General features: G+C 45.7%; 2 protein-coding genes across 8 annotated transcripts in view; one reads left to right on the top strand and one right to left on the bottom strand.

Annotated features, from left to right (window-relative positions):
• LOC142600280 (rab-like protein 2A) overlaps positions 1–11538 on the bottom strand; it is a 30093-nt gene extending 18555 nt beyond the window's left edge. The window contains exons 1-8 of one of the 6 annotated variants that reach the window (XM_075743128.1): positions 11407–11534; positions 11273–11302; positions 10937–11016; positions 4142–4221; positions 3105–3216; positions 1183–1280; positions 846–929; positions 329–551 (exon numbers count right to left, since the gene is read on the bottom strand). In XM_075743128.1, coding sequence (XP_075599243.1) covers positions 471–551; positions 846–929; positions 1183–1280; positions 3105–3216; positions 4142–4221; positions 10937–11016; positions 11273–11302; positions 11407–11513 — 672 coding nt within the window. In that variant the 5' untranslated portion in view covers positions 11514–11534 and the 3' untranslated portion in view covers positions 329–470. Of the gene's footprint in view, positions 1–328; positions 681–845; positions 930–1182; positions 1281–3104; positions 3217–4141; positions 4222–4810; positions 4859–10936; positions 11017–11272; positions 11303–11386 lie in introns of those variants that run through there. The other 5 variants (XM_075743556.1, XM_075743294.1, XM_075743209.1 and 2 more) reach the window with 5 other exon arrangements.
• A 3-nt stretch (positions 11539–11541) lies between these two features.
• Positions 11542–15957, top strand: NME6 (NME/NM23 nucleoside diphosphate kinase 6). 2 transcript variants are annotated; one of them, XM_075743688.1, is made up of 6 exons: positions 11646–11802; positions 11922–12024; positions 12173–12212; positions 12676–12836; positions 13098–13275; positions 14819–15957. In XM_075743688.1, the coding sequence occupies exons 1-5, from the start codon at positions 11713–11715 to the stop codon at positions 13262–13264; spliced, it is 561 nt and encodes a 186-aa protein (XP_075599803.1). In that variant the 5' UTR covers positions 11646–11712; the 3' UTR covers positions 13265–13275; positions 14819–15957. The 2 variants fall into 2 exon arrangements, with proteins under 2 accessions (XP_075599880.1, XP_075599803.1); XM_075743765.1 differs by lacking the exon at positions 12173–12212 and having other exon boundaries at positions 11542–11802.
• Positions 15958–19298: the final 3341 nt, after the last annotated feature.

Genomic DNA, 19298 nt, shown 5'->3' with positions numbered 1-19298 from the left:
CAGCACTGGCTAGGCTGTGAAAGATAGGGCTGTCAGTTGGACTACACTGTATAGTAACTGGACTGCCTTATAACAAAAGTGCAGGAAGAATGCAAGCTCAAAGCTTTATAAAAAAAAAATTCTTTAGTGTTTGTTTTCTCTAGTAAGTACCATTAAAGCATCTGGACAGGACCCTTCCCTGCAGGTCCAAGAGTGGCTCAACTCTCCTGGCATGCTTTGCCTTGAAGAAGCATGCAGTAACTAGCAACCATGTGGATACTCTTGCCCCTTCCTTGACTGTGATGTGCAGTGGCTAGGGCTAAGTCAAGGAAGGCCATGCCCAGACACTCTCCCACAAGAAGGGGAGAGGCCCAGCTGCCCATCACCAGAGCTCTCAGAGCATGAGAAAAATCATTTTCCTCTGTGAAGGCCAGCTCTAACTAGCCCCAGAAATCTAGAGCAAAGGAAAAAACACACTCAGGGTCCAGAGCTTAGGCAGATGGGGGCTTCTCTTCAGGGCAGCTCTCTTCTTTATCTGACAAATTCTCAGTCGTCTTCTGCAGGTCAAAGCTCTGGAAAGGAGCAGGACAAGGAACTGCTGAGAAGTGTGAGAACAACAGCTACACTCTGCTGTGGTTCTTTCAAATTCGGTCTAGTGCAGCATGGGCTCTTCAGAGGGTCACAACCTCATTCCTTCCAACCTAAACATGAGCAGCACTCAAACCCCATGATGTCACCAGCATAAGGCAAATCTTGCCATGCCTGCAAAGTTTCACCCTTTGCCACAGGCTCTGCTTTCCCTGAGGAAAAAAAGAACAGAGCTGCTAATCACTTTGGAGGAGTGCAGTAAGTAGAGCCTTTCTTACCTCCAGTTCTCGCATGAGCTCATCCATGAAATCTCCTGAATTCTGTTTGTAAGCAACTGCCAGTTTGATAGCATCATTGAAGAGCTGATGAGAAGGAGAATACTTGTCACTCAAAGTAAAGGGCATTGAGTTTCTGTAACATATGGAAACTGTTCCCACACCCCAAGGAAAAAAAAACCCAAACCCAACCTCGGCAACTACCTATAGCTACCAGGACTTCACAAGCAGCCAAACAGATGTACCAGCCCATTTTCTGCTCTCTGTGCCTACAGCAGTCTCCATGTCCTTGGACTGTATAGGGGTCTCATGGATATTGAGCCAACTAGCTATGTTTTACCTTCACTACATTGGTGCCATCTGCAGCAGACACAAAGTAAAAGGGCAAACTGAACTTCCGGGCAAAGTTGAAGCTTTTCTGGGTCACCTTCATATCCGCTGGGGGCAAAAAAAAGAAGTGGTCAGCAAGACATCACTGTAGGAAGAATGCAAACATATACAGGAGTGGAGGAACAGATGGAGACCAGAGCCCAATTTAGCTGTCAAGGCCTTCTCACTGTAGTAATAAGGCTAGGAGAGTCCCTCCCAAAAGCTATAGGGTTTTAAAAGCAACAGCATCAGCAAACAGACATTAAAAAAAAAAAAAAAAAAGAGTTCTTGTTGGTTTATCCATGGTGTTGACTAAATTATATATGGATTCTGATGTGCTATACATGAGTAATGCTCTGCAGCTTAGAACATATCAGTTTACTTGCTGTGTGGCAACTATGAATGTTTTGCAGGCACATCCCTACGATTTTTGCTGTGTGTCCACATGACCTGGACACCATTGCCAGTACTAGTTATGCCTCTCCCTCCAATTTGGCCTTTTTAACCAGAACTCCCCAGTGCCTTTATGCCATGTTACCTATATTCCTGTGGGTCAAGGGCACACTCACAGTATATGAATGACTCAACTGTTATATATTTTTACTTAACAGGCAGTTAGGTCTAGCTACCTCAACCTCAGTAGGCCAGAGGCTTTATTTCAGTTTTGGAACAAATCTACTGCATATTTATAGGACGTGCTGACACAGCAGTAACAGCTCAAAGTTTTGATAGGTAGACAGCCTGTCTACAGGTAGACGTAGCTCCCTACGTCTTTGCAGGAAGCTGGATCAACTATTCTGCACACTAGTCCTGTATCATGTGCTGTTGACTGATCAATTCCTAGCCCAGGTGGAATATAGCAAATGAAGGCAAGGCAGAGGTCTCTCTCGGAGCAGCGTCCACTCATAGAACACTAAGAGCAGGATTCATCTGCACAGAGGTTCTGTCTACAATATGGCTGTGAACACCAAGCCTATTTGCCTTGGACTTCCTGGACACTTCATGCAATCAGTGGATTCAAGGCTGACTTGACACATCCTATAGGAGAGGCTTCTATTAGGTAAGATCAATCATGCCCTAAACCACACCGCTGAACCAAATGAACCTCCACAGCAGGACCCCAGACATCTCATTCAGGTGGACACACCTCTTCATAGCTGCGATGATTTCTACCATGAATGTTAGCAAGGAAGCCCATATCTGACACTGTACATGACAGAGAATAGCAGGAGACTGTGGTCCTAAGGGTATGTGTTCTCTCATTGATGCTGAGCAGAAAGTCGATGCGTTACGAGCTCTCAGAAGCAGAAAGCCGATGCGTTACGAGCTCTCAGAGGATGCAGGAGACAGATCATAACCCAAATTATAGCAATAATGAATGCCTAGCTGGCATTCCTAAGAGGAGGGAATTATCCAGTCATCTGCAGAGGAAGGTGAACAATTTTGCCATCAGGTATATTTAGACACTTTATCACAGGGGCTGAATTAGCAATACAACCGACCATACAAGGGGAGGCCACATAATAGGTTATGCTCTTTTTCCAGCAAGACATCCTGCAATTTTTGAGTAGGTACTGCTCCAGTCAGCTTTTGGGTTCTTGCTGGATGAAATGGGCAGCATGGTAAGGACAGAATTGGAAGAACATCACTTGAATAAACTTTAAATCGATCAAATTTGTATTTTTAATTGCTAGTATAACAAGGACAAGAGCCTCTAAGACAGCCTGCAAGGTCAGTAGAGGACCCAGCTATTTGTTTGGTAAAATACAGCCCTGAGGGACTAATACTCAAGAACTCATCTGCACCTAACAGATGAATGACATTCTTTCTCAGCCAGGTCAGAAGAGAATCACATCACAATCCTGAGAGTTTGCAAGAAGAAGATATACTCACCATCAATTTTGTTGGCCACCACAATGCAAGGAATTTCTGGGCGGAATTCTCTCAGCTCCTTGTACCAGCTGTTTAAGTTCTTGTAGGTGACTTTCCGCTGCACATCAAACACCTTTCGAAAAAGAACCAGCTATCATGGGGCCAACAGCAGGACTGCTAATGATCAGCCCACTGCACCAAACACAAGTACAGAATCCAGAATTTTCCCAGGAGGACATCAACAAAGGAAGCTGGCCTTTGTTAGAAAGGATGAAAGAGAAAAGGGAGAATATCCAGCAACCCTTGAAGCATGCAGCCAGCCTGTTTCTTTGCATAATGCAGGAAACAGTCCCTCACTTTCCTTTACATTCTTATTTTGTAGTATGACAAGCACTCTATCATCCATGACAGTGAACAAGCACTGGGAAAGATGTGAGGCTTCTCCATTGTAACAATTAAAATATCAATGAAGTTGACTGATGCTCACAAGTGATGAGAAATAGTGGAAAGTTAGAACAACAGTACAAACCAAGAGACCTAAGCAGGTTAGGAGTCAGGAAACAAGACTGATTTGAGCTAATAAATGGGAAGTGCAAAGTATAGGAAAATAGGGCAGAAGAGCAGAGAAGAATGTCTTATGTAGTACCCTGCAGAAGACATCAGAACAGTTTTGAACTACATAATCCAACAGTCACATCACAAACCAAGAAAGGAATCCCCTCTCCCCTGCATAACCTCTGACAGGACTGCTTCTATATAAGGTACTTACCACCTTACTGGTAACACAGTGACAAAAGTAAGGAAATTTAGAACACAGTAAATCCAAGGAATATAGTAAGAGTGCTATTAGAAAAGACAGAAGAGAGCTAAACATACCCAACTACTCTGGTTTTATCTGGTGAGAGAAGAAAGAACAATATAGGAAAGTTTTTAAACCACTGGAAGAGACAAAAAATATAAGATGGCATAATCATAAAAAGAAACACACAGGCCAAGTGTCAACTGGGACGGTTATTAGTCAAAATTCCATCAGATCATAGCAGAGACACTACCCTTACCATGATACAAGCATGAGCCTTATGGTAATAGGATGCATGCATGCTCTGGAACCTCTCCTGTCCAGCTGTGTCCCAGAAGTCTGTAAGACACAAAAAACCAAGCTTAGAATGATGTGGCTTTCCAAGTTCTGTTTTCTTCACAACTTAAACCCAGGGTGCAAAGCCCTGTCCATCTGGGTCACAAATTAGGTTTCACCTCACTAATGTGAAACATTCCAGGGCTAAGAGATTAAGCAAAACTAGGAGCTTTTCGTAGCTAGGCTTAGCTATGAGATGTGCTGACACTACACATTGCTATAAACATATTAGCAACAGAGAAGTCATCAGTAGACATGACTTATAAAGGACAGTAAGACAAAGCTAGTCAAAAGTGCAAAGAGTGATAACAACGTATGGTGCTTTGTCACTAGAGATGACAACAGGAACCAAAATCTAAACATCTTGAAACAGCTTGATTTCTGACACAGTGATAAATAACCAGGAGCCTGCCATAGGAAATGTTCCATCTCCTTTCACAGACAGTATAACTCTGCTCCTTCCAGGGGCACAACTTGTTTTAAAATTATGAGTGGTAAGTAAGTTAGCCCGAGACAGATGGGTTCCAATTCATTAAGCACTTTGTAGATTAGGTATATTAGCATACCTGAACAGTCATGAACATTTTAATACCTTTTTCTGTTTGTGTGTCTCAGGTAGAGATCTCCTCCCGTCCTCTTACTGGATTTATAGGCTAATATTTGTGTCTTATTTGTTGTAAAAATTTATATAGCTTTAACTAAGAACCATCAGATGTAGTTATACTTCTGTCAACTAGACTGAAGCATGCCACTCCACCTAAAGCCAAATAAGCCATTTTCCTTAACGTTTACTTTGCATTGAAATGAGTTTCTGTCCGAATACTGTATCAGACTTGCAGGATGGTGATTTCTTAAACTGCCCAAAATATAGACAAGTACTCATCGTACTACATTTGCATTCATTTTGGGTAGTTTTGCTTAGCTTCTCAAATTGCCTGATCCTTTTAATGTGCCATTTCAGAATCCTCACTTACGAGGGAAAAAGAGGTGCCAGTGACCACGACCTACTGAATGTCCCTAAATTAACTTCCTGAACAATGCGGCAGTTGCCATGACAGAACTTGCCATCGCTTATGGAAAAACACTCCTGCTTTTCTTACTAAATCTCCAGATCTTGCCTGTCATATCCCATGTCACTCCAGAACATAGGAATTTATCAACCTTAAAATCCTTGGGGAAAAATAATGTTCATAGAATAAAGAAATATACCACATTTTAATGCAAACCTAACTCTACCACATGGAATTTGGCCACGGCCACTAAGAATAGTTCAGTAGAGTAAAAATTAAACTAGCAAGGGAAGTGGTAATTCTGCACAATTCAAAGTCTTCAGATCAAACTACCTGCCTTTACAAATCACACTTCATGACAGGTCTTCTCTGCAAGGTAGTCTGGATGATTAGCATTATGTTCATAAAAGGTGAAGACAGAAGACACTGTGAACTCTTGTATAACATGGGCCAGATGAATTACTTAAACTAGAGTGAGTTACTTAATAAAGTACTAAATACATGTTAAAAATAAGTCCCTGACATATGAATCCATATTTTCACAAGTTGCCTTAATAGTAATTTCACTTACTGCTTAAAAAAACCCCCTACCTTACCTCTTATGAGTTTACCTAACATCAACTAGAGTCTGTTAAATATTTCTTGCTATGCTGAAGCCTCCTTTTGTACCAAGGTCCTGTTTTCTGATATTTTACCTTCTCCCTAAGAATCTAACCAGACTGAGACTCTCATCATTGACCCCTTTTTCCCATCATTCAGTTATTCTCATGGCTCTTCTCTGAAACCTTGTATTGGGTTTAAGTGGCAAGGTTTTTTTAAGGGGGGAGTGGGGTGGGGGAACAGGGAGCTGCAGGGGTGGCTTCTGTGAGACGACACCAGAAGCTGACCCCATGTCAGGCAGAGCCAGTTTCAGTCAGCTCCAAGACAGACCAACCTCTGGCCACATCACACCCAATCAGTGATGTTGGTGATAACATACTGTGTTGGGTTTGGGTGGCAAGGTTTTGGTAGCGGGGGGGCTCCAGGGGTGGCTTCTGTGAGAAGCTGCTAGAAGCTTCCCCTGTGTCTGACAGAGCCAATGCCAGCTGGCTCTAAGATGGACCCACCGCTGGCCAAGGCCAAGCCAATCAGCGCCTCTGTGATAACATACGTAAGAAAGAGAAAAACAGTTAGAGAGAGCTTTTGCAGCTGGAGACTGGAGTGAGAAGATGTAAGAAACTCTGCAGACACCAAGGTCAGTGCAGAAGGAGGGGCAGGAGGTGCTCCAGGTGCCGCAGCAGAGATCCCCCTGCAGCCTGTGGTGAAGACCATGGTGAAGCAGGCTATCCCCCTGCAGCCCATGATGGAAGGATGAGGGGGTGTAGAGATTCCACCTGCAGCCCATGAGGACCCCACGCTGGAGCAGGTGGAGGCACCTGAAGGAGGCTGTGGCCTGTGGGAAGCCCAAGCTGGAGCAAGCTCCTGGCAGGACCTGTGGACCTGTGGAGAGAGGAGTCCACGCGAGAGCAGGTTTGCTGGCAGGACTTGTGACCCCGTGGGGGACCCACGCTGGAGCAGTTTGCTCCTGAAGGTCTGCACCCTGTGGGAGAGACCCATGCTGGAGCAGTTCATGAAGGACTGTAGCCCGTGGAAGACTCACGTTGGAGAAGTTCATAAAGGACTTTCTCCTGTGAGAGGGACTCCATGCTGGAGAAGGGGAACGATGAGAGGAGTCCTTCCCCTGAGGATGAAGAAGCAGCAGAAACAACGTGTGATGAACTGACCGTAACCCCCACTCCCCGTCCCCCTGTGCCGCTGGGGGGGGTGGAGGTTGAAGCCGAGAGTGAAGTTGAGCCCGGGAAGATGGGAGGGGTGGGGGGGAGGTATTTTAAGATTTGATTTTATTTCTCATTCCTCTACTGTTTTGCCTAGTAATAAATTAGATGAAGTTCCTCTCTCAGTTCAGTCTGTTTTGCTCGTGATGATAATTAGTGAATGCTCTCTCCCTGTCCTTATCTCGACCCATAAGCTTTTCGTTGTACTTTTTCTCCCTTGTCTAACGAAGGAGGGGAGTGACAGAGCGGCTCTGGTGGGCACCTGGCCCCCAGGCAGGGTCAACCCACCACACATATTTAAAAAAGGGTAAAAACCCTACACAGCAGCTGTAGAGAAGGAAGTGAGAAAATGTGAGAAAAACAACTCTGCAGACACCAAGGTCAGTGAAGAAGAAGGGAGAGGAGGTGTTCCAGGTGCTGGAGCAGAGATTCCCCTGCAGCCTGTGGGGAAGATGCAGATAGTTCCCCTGTGTCCAAGTGTCCTCCACCTGGAGAACCATGGTGGAGCAGACATCCACACTGCAGCCTGTGGAGGCCCCCATGCCGCAGCAGGATGTGCCCTGCAGGAAGCTGCAGCCCATGGAGAGCCCACACTGGAGCAGGCTCCTAGCAAGAACTGTGGCCTGTGGAGAGTAGTCCATGCAGGAGCAGGTTTTCTGGCAGTACCTGTGGCCCATAGGAGAGCCATGCTGGAGCAGTCCATTCCTGAAAGACTGTACCCCATGGAATGGACCCATGCTGGAGCAGTTCTTGAAGAACTGCAGCCCATGGGAAGGACCCAAGTTGGAGAAGTTTGTGAAGGACTGTATCCCATGGGAGGGACCTCACCCTGGAGCAGGGGAATAATGTGAGAAGGAAGGAGCAGCAGAGGCAAAGTGTTATGAACTGAGCGCAGTCCCCATTCTGTATTCCCCTGCACCGCTTGGGGGGAGGAGGACGAGGTAGAAGATTTAGGAGTGAAGTTGAGCCTGGGAATAAAGGAGGGACAACAGAGGGAAGGTGGTTTTAGTTTTGTTTTACTTCTCACTATCCTACTATGTCACAATTAATTGTCAATAAATTAAATTCATTTCCCCAGGTCAAGTCTGTTTTGCCTATGATGGTAACTGGTAAGTAACCTCCCTGTCCCTACCTCAACCCACAAGCTTTTTCATTATACTTTCTCCCGCTGTCCTGAGAAGGGGGAGTGATAGAGTGGCTTGGTGGGCACCTGGTGGTCAGCCAAGGTCAACCCACCACAAACCTCTACCATTTTTCAATGCTTTTACTGAATCACAGAAATAAGAATTAGACACAGTCTTGCTGTAGTGGTTTCAAAAAGGAGTCTTAGTGTAATGTTTCAAATTTTGGATAGCTATAAAAACTCTGAAATTAACATTCTGGTTTTATATCTAAAGATCACCTTAGCTGTTTGGAATACAGCCCTCTTTTGAAGCTCATATTCAGCTAAGCACTGTTCATTATGTTCTTTTTTGCTTCCCAGGATGGTTTCTAATTCTCCCTATAAAATTATATGGAACCATATTATAAACCATCCCAGTTTACCTGCATTAGTTTATTACTGAAATCATTGTTACTAACCAGGTAGGAACAATGCAACCAGCAAAATAGGTGAGTGATGATGTACACTGATAAGACTCTGATGAAGAACAATCTCCATCTTTGTAAAATGTATTTCAAACATGAACCAACTGAATTCAAAAGAACCATAAAGAATGACAAGAGATCTAGAAAACATTTCCTATGATAAGAGGCAGAATAAAATGATGCTGTTAACCGTAAAAGAGAGAAGAAATAGAGTCACAGAATCATAGAATGGTTTGGGTTGGAAGGGACCTTAAAGATCATCTTGTTCCAAGATCATACAGGCTGGACATATCTAGAGAAAGAATTTAAATATTCTATAAGCTTGGAAATACAGCAATTGGTACATACACCCAAAGTAATTAATCAATCAAAAATAACCAATAAAAGGATGACCAATAATAGGAAGACTGTGTTAAAGTATATTTTAAAACCAGCAACTAAAATAGGTCTACTAAAGTAATCCACAGCATGGATTTTTAGAATTGGTGCTGATAGGCAGCTAAATCCCACTGTAGACTATTATGTAATTAGCATATGGCATATTTCTTCTAACTTGTTTACTATATTGACAGAGTAAGTCTGAAGACAGGTTCATATTGCAGCTAAACTGATATAATACCTAGCTTGCTAAAAAGAGCAAGCCCACTCTCTACTCTTCCTTCCTTTGCCTATGCATTCCCACCTGCCCCTTTCACCAGTTCTAGTGTGTATAAATCTCCATGGTGAAATGTTTTAGGAAACCCATTCACTTATTTTGCGAGTGCTTAATATGCACGGTTAGCTTCCTGAACTGGCTTAACAATGGACAGGGCTAGGCCTATAAGTGAATGCTGGTGGTACATAGGGGAAAAGGACTGCAACTTTCATGGGAAGCTACTTCAGCTTCATGATAAAATTTAAATCTTCGTTCGCTTAGTTCCATCATGACACTGCATCCTGAGCAACAAGCACTTTCAGTAACAGTGACTAACAAAGCTAAATCAAGATTTTTGCAGCAATTACTTTGACAGGTATCCAATTCCTTGAAAAAAACCGAAGATAATCGTTGACTTAGATATCCCCTTGCCTGGAAGACAAATGTAAAAGACTACTGGCATAGCTGAAGAACCTAATAACTGAACAGTGATCTGCCTGGTAGATGAGGGGAGAGCAGTGGCTATTGTCTACCTAGACTTCAGTAAGGCTTTCGGCACTATCTCCCTTAAAAGCCTCATAGAGAAGCTGTTGATGTATGGCCTGGATGAGCAGACAGTGAGGTGGATTGAAAACTGGCTGAAGGGCCAGCCAAGAGGGTGGTGATCAGTGGCATGAAGTCTAGTTGGAGGCCCGTAACTTAGCAGCGTACCCCAGAGGTCAATACTGGGTCCGATCCTGTTCAACATCTTCATTAATGATCTGGATGATGGGGCAGATTGCACCCTCAGCAAGCTCGCAGAGGACTCAAAACTGGGAGAAGTTACTGATACACCAGAGGGTTGTGCTGCCATGCAGAAGGACCTGGACAGGCTGGAGAAACGGGCTGACAGGAATCTCATACAGTTCAACAAGGAGAAGCGCAAAGTCCTGCACCTGGGGAGGAACAATCCCATAGCATCACTTTAAGCTGGACACCACCCAGCTGGAAAGCAACTTTGCAGAAAAGGCCTTGGCTGACACCAAGCTGACTGGGAGCCAGCAATGTGCCCTTGCCACAAAGAAGGCTAATGGTATCTTGGGCTGCATTACGCAAAACATTCCTTCACCTCTACTCAGCACTGGTGAGGCCACACCTGGAGTACTGTGTCCAGCTCTGGGCTCCTGAGTACAGGAGAGGCACAGACATACTGGAGAGAGTCCAATGAAGAGGGGGGATCACGCTCTTTCTAGTGGTGCCCAGTGACAGGACCAGAGGCTCCCTCTGAACATCAGGTAACACTTTTTCCACTGTGAGGGTGACGGAACATGGACACAGGTTGCCCAGGGAGGTTGTGAAGTCTCCCTCCTTGGAGATGTTGAAAAGCCATTGGACATGGTCCTGGGCAATTGGCTTTTGGTGGTCCTGCTTGAACATGAGGTTGGACAGGATCACCTCCAGAGGTCCCTTCCAATCCCAACCATTCTGTGATCCCTTCATTCCCCCATTTCCCTGCCTACAAACCACTGTTTGGCATCCCCTTGCCCACCACAATGAACTCCCCTGTCATGTTTTTGGGTCCATATACCACTTCATATGCCAACAGCACCGTTGCTGTTTCCCTCTCTGCACATAGCCGGCATCAGCCTGTCCCCAGGGCCAAGTGAATACCTAGCAGGGCACTCCCCACTTACCCACGAGGACGGCCTGCCCGTCCACCCGAGCATGGTACTTGTAGAGCGTCAGGGCGAAGGTGGAAAGCTGCTGAGGGCGGCTGCGCCCGTGTCAAGGAGCCAACGGAGGAGCACTTCCTCCCGCTCCGCAGCGACGGCCGGCACCCGCTTCCCCGGCCGGGCCCGCCGCAGTTCCTCGGGCCGAGCCGCCCGCCTCCCGCTCGCCCCGGCCGCGCCTCCCGCCACGTTCCGCCGGGCCGGGCCGCCACCTGCGCAGCGGCGCGGGGCTGCTCAGGGCGCAGGCCCGGGAATACGGACGGGAACTAAGGGGGCGCGGGCGGCGCACCACAAGGATACAAGCCGTCGAGCAGGAACCTCTCCAGCAGCCTGCGGAAAGAGCACCACACAGCCGTTAGGCCGCGGGACCGAGCCGCCCCTCCCCTCTCCCAGGGGAACCGGCCGGGCGGCGACGTGCCCGCGCGGCCACGCACTTGGACTTGCCCACAGCGCTGTCGCCCAGGCAGATGATCTTCACGGTCTCCTCAGCGCTGGCCGCGGCTTCATCCCGGGCCTGCTCCGCCGCTGCAGCATCCGCCATGGCACCGCCTCCGCGTCGTCGCTGCTACGCGACATGGCGAGCCCCGCCTCGCGGCCTGGCTCCACCCACGCCTCACGGCCCCTTCGGGCGTCATGGAGCACTCTCCCCCGCCCTTCTCCTCCTTGTTGGTGCGTCACACGCATGACGTCCCGCTCCACTTGTCGTCACCAGCGCGACGCCTCCCGGCGAGGCGGGCGCCATGGTGGCAGCGGGGTGCTCAGGGCGGCCGCTGCAGCTGACGCTGGCGCTGCTGAAGCCGGACGCTGTGGCCCACCCACTGGTACTAGAGGTGAGGGCTGGGCGGACCGGACCGTCTGGCCTGGCCTGGCCTGGCCTGGTCTGTCGGTCTGTCGCGGGGCGTCTTGGCGGTGCGCGTCACCCGCCCAACCGCTGCTCCTCTGCCCGCAGGCCGTGCACGAAACAATCCTCAGCAACCGGTTCCTCATCGTGCGCGCCAAGAAGCTGCGCTGCGGACGGGAGGAGAGTCGCCGCTTCTACCGGGAGCACTCAGGTAGGCGGGCCGGGGCTCCCGGGCGGACGAGGCCGCCGTTGCCAGCAGGAGCACGCGAGCAGGCGCTGCGGGGGACGAGCATGGCCGCCGGACAGGGCCCGTGCCGGCGGAGCTGGGCTGTGTGACTCGGGCCGTCTTTCTCCCGCAGGGCGGTTCTTCTACCAGCGGCTGGTGGAGTTCATGGCCAGGTACCTGCCGTGCCCGCAGCCGGGCTGTGCGAGGCGTGAGGAGGAAGCTCACTTTGCTTTGTGGGTCTTGCCTGAGCAGTGCTTCTGTATCTGGAGGGATTCACCTCGGCGTGGGATGCATCTCTTAAGGAGTTGATGCTTGTGGTGTACCGAGGGGGAAGGCTCGGCTCAGGGGTGGAGAAGTGTCAGGAACCATCTCTGCTGTGACAACAGTAGTACTTGGTGGGGTGGCATCCCCAAAGGTTGTGGGTACCATCACCTAGGAGTTCATTCATGCAAATGCTTTGCTTCTGAGCCATGGTCTCAGTGTCTAATGTCACGGCAAGTCTTTTTCCCATCCCAGAAATCACTGCACAGCATTTACACTTCCTTGCTTCTTTGCACTTGCTGTATTTATAAGAATGAAGGAGCTATGCCCTTTTGTAACCTTATCTACTTCTGTTCTTACCTGGTCTTTTTCTAGTGGCCCCATGTGGGCTTATATCTTGGCCCATGAGAATGCTGTTCCTCTCTGGAGATCCCTGATGGGACCCACCAAAGTATTCCGAGCCCGAAACAATGTCCCGGACTCCATCCGAGGATCTTACGGCCTCACTGACACCAGGAATACCACTCATGGCTCAGGTAGACCTGTCCTTCTTGGCTGAGTGTTGCGCAAAGACTGGAGCTCAGGGAGGCATAATGGTATTTTGTCTACCTTTGCTTGCTTTCCATTCTGGCAAAATTAATGATTCACTCACTTCTGCAGGCTCCGCTTACACCTGTCCTGGTGTGACCGAGCCTGGCGCTTTTCTTTATGGCTTCTGCCCTTCCCTTTGGAATGTAGCACATATCTGTGGTGCCAGATTGGTATGTCTTATCTTCTTTTCCTCTGTTTTCTAACAGATTCACCAGCATCAGCCAGCAGAGAAATTGCTTTTTTCTTCCCAGAGTTCAATGAACAGCTCTGGTACCAGCATGAAGAGCCACATCTGCGCTGTAGGCAGGTGTATTACAACGCAGAGGAGCGTGTTCACTGTGTGTTCAGGGATGAAGAAACAGAGTTGACCTGAGTTACCCGGGGGTATGGTTTGCTGATCTGGAAGTAGCTGCTAGGCACATTGTTTGGGTCAGCCCCGTAACAAGACCTAGAGCCATGGCATGTTTTAAGGAGTGCGGGGGAGGGAAAGACCAAATGGTCATTATGTTGTGCTACCCGGGATTATGTTATTCATACAGCATACAGGTGCTGGGGCATTTCAGGAAAAACTAGCAATAGTCCGACTTGATATAGAGGTCTAGCCATGCAGTTCACTAGTCCCTTATGTGTTTATTTGGATATAAGTGGTACAGGTGAGTTCATCAAAGGGCTCTGTGGAAATGGTGTTGTTAGTTCTAGTTAGGAAATAATTGGTTTTGCTGATAGCAGGCCTCAGATTCTTAATATTTCCTCTGTTCCCACAGTCCCTTAAGGAGAAAAGGGGCGGGGGAAAGAATATGAAAAAAATGCAGTGGTAAGTAGGGCAGTATTAACTCTCCTGTCCTTGCTTTCCTGGATCCAAGCTGAGAAACAAGGTTGTTTTCAGTTTTGTATCATGATTTGTGTCAAGCATCTGGTGGAGGGCATAGTTAGAAGCCGTTCTCAGGAGGAAAGCAGCATATCCTTTTGGTTCAGTTTGGTCTCGGCTGACAAGCCTGCAACAGAAGTTCTAGGGGAATTTGCAGAAAGGTGTGGAGTAGTTCAGTGAAAGATCATCTGTTTTGTGCTCTTAGATTGCATGGAGCATGAGATCAGTAGTTCTGATGAAACGTGATAGTGACTGTTAGAGCTGTGGATTTCTTGAATCCATAAAAAAAGGCCAGATAAGTTAATTTGAATGCTGGCACACAGAGGCTATAGGATGTCTGCCAGGACCTCTTCACATTAAGCCTTGTAACGAAATGCCTAATGGCAACTCAAAGGCTTCATTGCCTATAGACTTACTGGGCATTGAAGCACTGAGTTCCATATCCTTTGTAAATTATATGGACAAAGTCATTTAATTATCCAGATAATTGATAAAAGTATTATATGGTGATGCATAAAGACTTGGTTTTGAGGTACAATGCAAGGTTCTGACATGCTTATTTCTGTTTTCCTGTTTGATGCATTTTGAGATCTGTTCCTGTATGAGTTTTTAATCCATTTAAACTGTCCCTCTAACAGCTTCTTACAATGCTGATTTTAATTAAGGTGCCATGTTGTACTGAGTGAATTTCTTTCAGATAATTTTAAATGCACTGTATTGGTGAAGGTACCTTTGTGATGTACTTGGGACAAGAAGTTCGTTGGCTTGACTCCCTTTGCTGAAGTTATGTGTGACTAGTGTGGACGATACTAGTCACTAAAGCTGTTGACTGGGCTGTTGATTGAGTCGCAAGTTTACTTGTGCATTATTGTGTCACAGATAAAAGGCAAGTTACTCTTTGAGTAGTCAAAGACAGCTATGTGAAATATTGGGCATTTGAGTGAAAAATGTTTAATTGTAGAAAGTGCTGCCATAGAGCTTCCTTGATTAAATACATCAACATTTTTGTTCCTTCCTTACTATTATGTGAGACTAAATGCAATCGTTGTTTTGTTCCAGGTACAGATCAAAAGGATCTGCGGAATATTTCTGCATTTTTGCATTGCTGCTTTTATTTTCACCAGTAGTATCCAATGGTGGATCTGCTCATGATTGACTATGCATTTACAGAGGTCTGAAATCTTGCTGTTCTTAATAGTACTGTCAATTGATATTTTATTGATTACCTGAGTTTCTCTTATGTGTGGTTTTCTTGTAACTATTAACCCTTACTGTTTTTTCACCTTTCTTCTTTATATTGTGCTTTCTTTTTTGCATATTATCATTTACTGACATCCCAAATTAATTGCTGGCTTACATTTCTCATTTAAATTTTTTTTTCTAGTCACTTGCAATTATTACATTTGGGGAAACTGACCTTTTTAAAATTTCAAGTATAAATAACACTGGCTTAGTGGTGCAGTGTTTTCACAGAATAATTATCAGATCACAATCATCATTACTTAGAAAGCTGCCAGTTGTTATGTCATTAACATAATTAACATTTCTTTGGTCCACCAAGACTGTACCTGAGGAGAAGTTGTCAAAATTGTGCAGTCCCATTTCCCTAGACAGAGTGTTTATTTTGCAAATCTAAAGTTGTTTTGCGAACTTATCAGGAGATCTAGTATTGAAATATTTGCTGTTAGATGCAGAAGATAGTGTCAAAATTATTTTTAATATCAAAGGAAGCCTTTGGGATTTATGAGATGACAGCAGATGCTCTCAGTTTTGAGGACTCTTATGAATGTCTTTTTTTCTTTTTTTCTTTCTTTCTCTTCCCTTCCTTATAAATGCTCAAGAAATGATGTTAACTTCTCTAGTGACACTTAGCGTCTGTTTTGCATACCTCCTGGTGCCTCTTGGTTCTGTGGTGAATCACCTTTGATTTTATAGCTTCCAATGGCTCTAAATTAAACCGATTTCTTGTACCCTTTCTCACTTTTCTCTTCTTGCTGTCCCTCCCTGTCCACAATCTGTCTTTACAGAACAAGTTGAAACCTCTGATTATTTTTTTTTTAACACCTGGGTCAAACCATTCTTAAGAAATCTTTGTAATGCCTAGCATATGCTATTTCTTCTTTTTCATAAAGATTTTTGGTTGCTTTATTTGAGCTCCAAACATTATGTTCTAAAATAATAAAGGCAAGTTATCTGAATGCTGGTTTAGCTTAAATTTGTAATGTCTGATGCTGCAACAATCTCGTGCACAGTAGACGTTTGTACTTTGGTGGTCGTCCTCTTTTTTACTAATGCTTAAATGCCCTCTACCTGTTGTTTATTTGCACAGAAGCATGGTACCTGAATATTAGACTGAAGGATGCTGAACCACACAGTTTCTGCTTTCTAGACGAAGTGCTCCAGTATTTCACAGAAACACCACAGTCCTGTAAACATTATTTATCCCACCAATTGCTTAGCTTCCAGACCTCTCCTTGCGCTCAGGAGATGGGACAGATTTCTGAAGAATTTCTCTAGCGTTTCTTTTCTCTGGAAAAGATAAACATAGTCTCATTTTACATTTAAGTACTCAACTTCAACAACAGCTTGCATAACTGACTACTTTTTTTTTTTTTTCTCCTCTAGGTGTTGTGTGAAAATATGGAAGCCAGGTTTTGTTTGTCTGGGATATTTTGGAAGGAAAGGGAGCAAATAAAGAGGAAATCTGGGTAATAACAATACTAGGTAGTCAATGGGGAGGCTAATACAAAGATGTTTGAATGCAAGGGTAGTTCATGTCCTGAACATGTTAGTAACTGGTATCAGGATCTGATGAAGAGAGATGGAAACTGTTTCTGACTGGGATCTGCCAGGGCTTTGAACTGTGTATCATGTAGATGTGGCTGTCTTGCTTCTGGACCCAGGCAAAACCATGAAGCAAATGTGGATCATTATGTAGACATTAGTACAGTCTGTCATGTGTTTTTTCTTGCCTGTACCTCTTACCTTGTAGAGCCTGAGATTAAGTTTGATTAACAAGTTCAAATCTAGCCCCTACTTGCCCTGTCTTGGACATAAGGTGGGAAATTGTTAATTTCCTGTGATATGGGGAAAACGGTCCTGATATAATTGTTTTTCCGCAGTTTGTTCCTCTTACTCTTTCATCTTCCTGTTCTGTGTATACAGAGTTTAGTTTCTTTAGGACTGAAATGCTTGGAGCGAATGGAAAACTTTGGGCTCAATTCATAATAAGCCAAGATATTAACGGACTGCGATGCAGGTACAGAGAGACTGTGAAGTATAGTGGTGTCGGCATTGCACTTTTTCCATTACTGAGAATGGTGCTGCATATAACTTTTAATGGCAAATTGGACCTCTTACAAAAGAGACTTGCTTTAGAGCCAGTCCTACGACACAGGTAATAAAAACGTCTCAGCAATCATCTGTCTCAGGATTTTACTGCCAGAAAACTTATGCCACCTTGTGGAGGGAAGCATTTGCAAATAGCAGGTGAAGGGCAGGCATGGCAGCTGCAGTTAGCTGCAGTCACCTCAGGCTTCACGTAGCTATTGTGTACTGGAGGTGTCTCAGATGCAACAGCAGATTCTGGAGAATCTGCACTAGCAGCTGCTTAGTGGCATATTTCTCTTCAGGAGATATATCCATAGTCAGTGTTGATACTGGAAATAGCATGACCAGCAAATGCAGTACAAGGGTTCAGTTACGGTACTGTCCACCTCTGCAAAGTCCTGTGGCAGCCAATTTCAAAAGTCCATTGCCTGCAGCATAAAAAAAAAAAGTTCCTTATTTTTGTCTGTCTTAATCTGATCTGCCATTATTTTCTATGGAGTGTCCCTTCTTCCTAGTGCTGCTGGATTTCATAAAATCATAGAATAGTTTGGGTTGGAAGGGACCTTTAAAGGTCATCTAGTCCAACCCGCCTGTGATGAGCAGGGACATCTTCCACTAGATCAGGTTGCTCAGACCCCCATCCAACCTGACCTTGAATGTTTCCAGGGGTGCGGCATCTACCGCCTCTCTGGGCAGCCTGATGCTGATTTGAGTAATAGCAGTTCTGTGTTCATCATAATCACTGCCTTTGTGATTTACTTACTTTGGTCAAACTCCACCTCTAGCTTTCAAGCACTAATTCAGATGTTCTTATACTCCCAAGAACATGAGCTTACTATGATACAAGTTTAGTTCAGACTTAGACAAGATGTTACTGCCTTCTACCATGTGATTTGAACTTCCATGAGGTTCCATTCTCAGGTTCTTCCGCAAGCCCTACTTCTCTGCCTCCTTTTTCCTTCCCAGGTAAGGAAAATGGTAGAGAGTTGGGAGAAGCTGGTAGATGGTAGATGTAGAAATCCTTGTTGTCTCCAGCCCCTGAAGTCTTTTTGCTTATATGTTCACAAGTAACACTGGAATATAAATTGCTGTTATTCTTCCATTGCAGACCAGGTACGTAACTGGGTGACTCCTCAGGTACATGACTGTAGTGGCAGCTTTCACTTTGGGGATAGTGAGTCCATCCCTATTAGAACTTTATAACCCAGAGTAAAAATGATGACACCAAATTGAATCTACTTGATGCCAAGCTTGCACCATGATGGAGAGAAGAGATGCTATCCAGAGGAACCTTGACAGTCGTGAGAAGTGGGCCTGTGTAAACCTCATGAGGTTCAACAAGGCCAAATGCAAGGTCCTGCATCTGGGTTGGGGCAATCCCTAGTATCACTACAGACGAGGATGGATGGATGGAGAGCAGCCTTGTGTAGAAAGACTTGGGGATATTGCTGGATGAAAAGTAAGACATGAGCCAGCAATGTGTACTTGCAGCCCAGAAATCCAATTCATCTTGGGCTATGTAACAAGAAGTGTGGCCAGCAGGTTGAGGAAGGTGATTTTCCCCCTCTACACTCTCGTGAGACCCCACCACGAGTACTGTGTTTGGCTCTGGAGTCCCCAGTACAAGAAGGACATAGACCTGTTAGCATGAGTCCAGAGGAGGGCCACAAAAATGGTCAGAGGGCTGGAGCACCTGTGCTATGGAGAGGGACAGAGAACTGGGGTTGTTGAGCATGGAAAAGAGAAGGATCTGGGGGCCTTTTTCACACAAGGGACAACAAGGGGAGCTGAGACTAGGAATGGGGGGTGGGGAGAGAAAAGGTGTTGGTCTGAAGCTGAGCCTGGGAAAGGGGAGGAAAGGGGTTTCCCTAAGTGTTTATTTGTTTTCTTGGGTTTTTTTATAGAATCATAGAATGGTTTGGGTTGGAAGGGACCTTAAAGATCATCTAGTTCCAACCCCCCTGCCATGAGCAGGGACACCTTCCACTAGACCAGGTTGCTCAAAGCCCCATCCAACCTGGCCTTGAACCACTTCCAGGGATGGGGCATCCACAGCTTCTCTGGGGAACTTGTTCCAGTGTCTCACCACTCTCATAGTGAAGAATTTCTTCCTATTATCTAATCTAAATCTACCATCCTTCAGTTTAAGGCAATTCCCCCATGTTCTGTCACTACTTGCCCTTGTAAACAGTCCCTCTCCAGCTTTCTT

This window comes from Balearica regulorum, chromosome 1 (assembly GCF_011004875.1).
Source record: "Balearica regulorum gibbericeps isolate bBalReg1 chromosome 1, bBalReg1.pri, whole genome shotgun sequence".
In the NCBI taxonomy this organism is placed as follows: domain Eukaryota; kingdom Metazoa; phylum Chordata; class Aves; order Gruiformes; family Gruidae; genus Balearica; species Balearica regulorum.
Note: the sequence above shows the minus strand (reverse complement) of the source record. Positions and strands in the feature narration are given on the sequence as shown.

Coding starts and splice junctions, on each gene's coding strand:
- NME6 (XM_075743765.1), top strand. CDS start 11,547: ATGGCGAGCCCCGCCTCGCGGCCTGGCTCCACCCACGCCTCACGGCCC. Junction 12,025..12,675: donor CTTCTACCGGGAGCACTCAG/GTAGGCGGGCCG, acceptor GTCTTTTTCTAG/TGGCCCCATGTGGGCTTATA. Junction 12,837..13,097: donor GAATACCACTCATGGCTCAG/GTAGACCTGTCC, acceptor GTTTTCTAACAG/ATTCACCAGCATCAGCCAGC.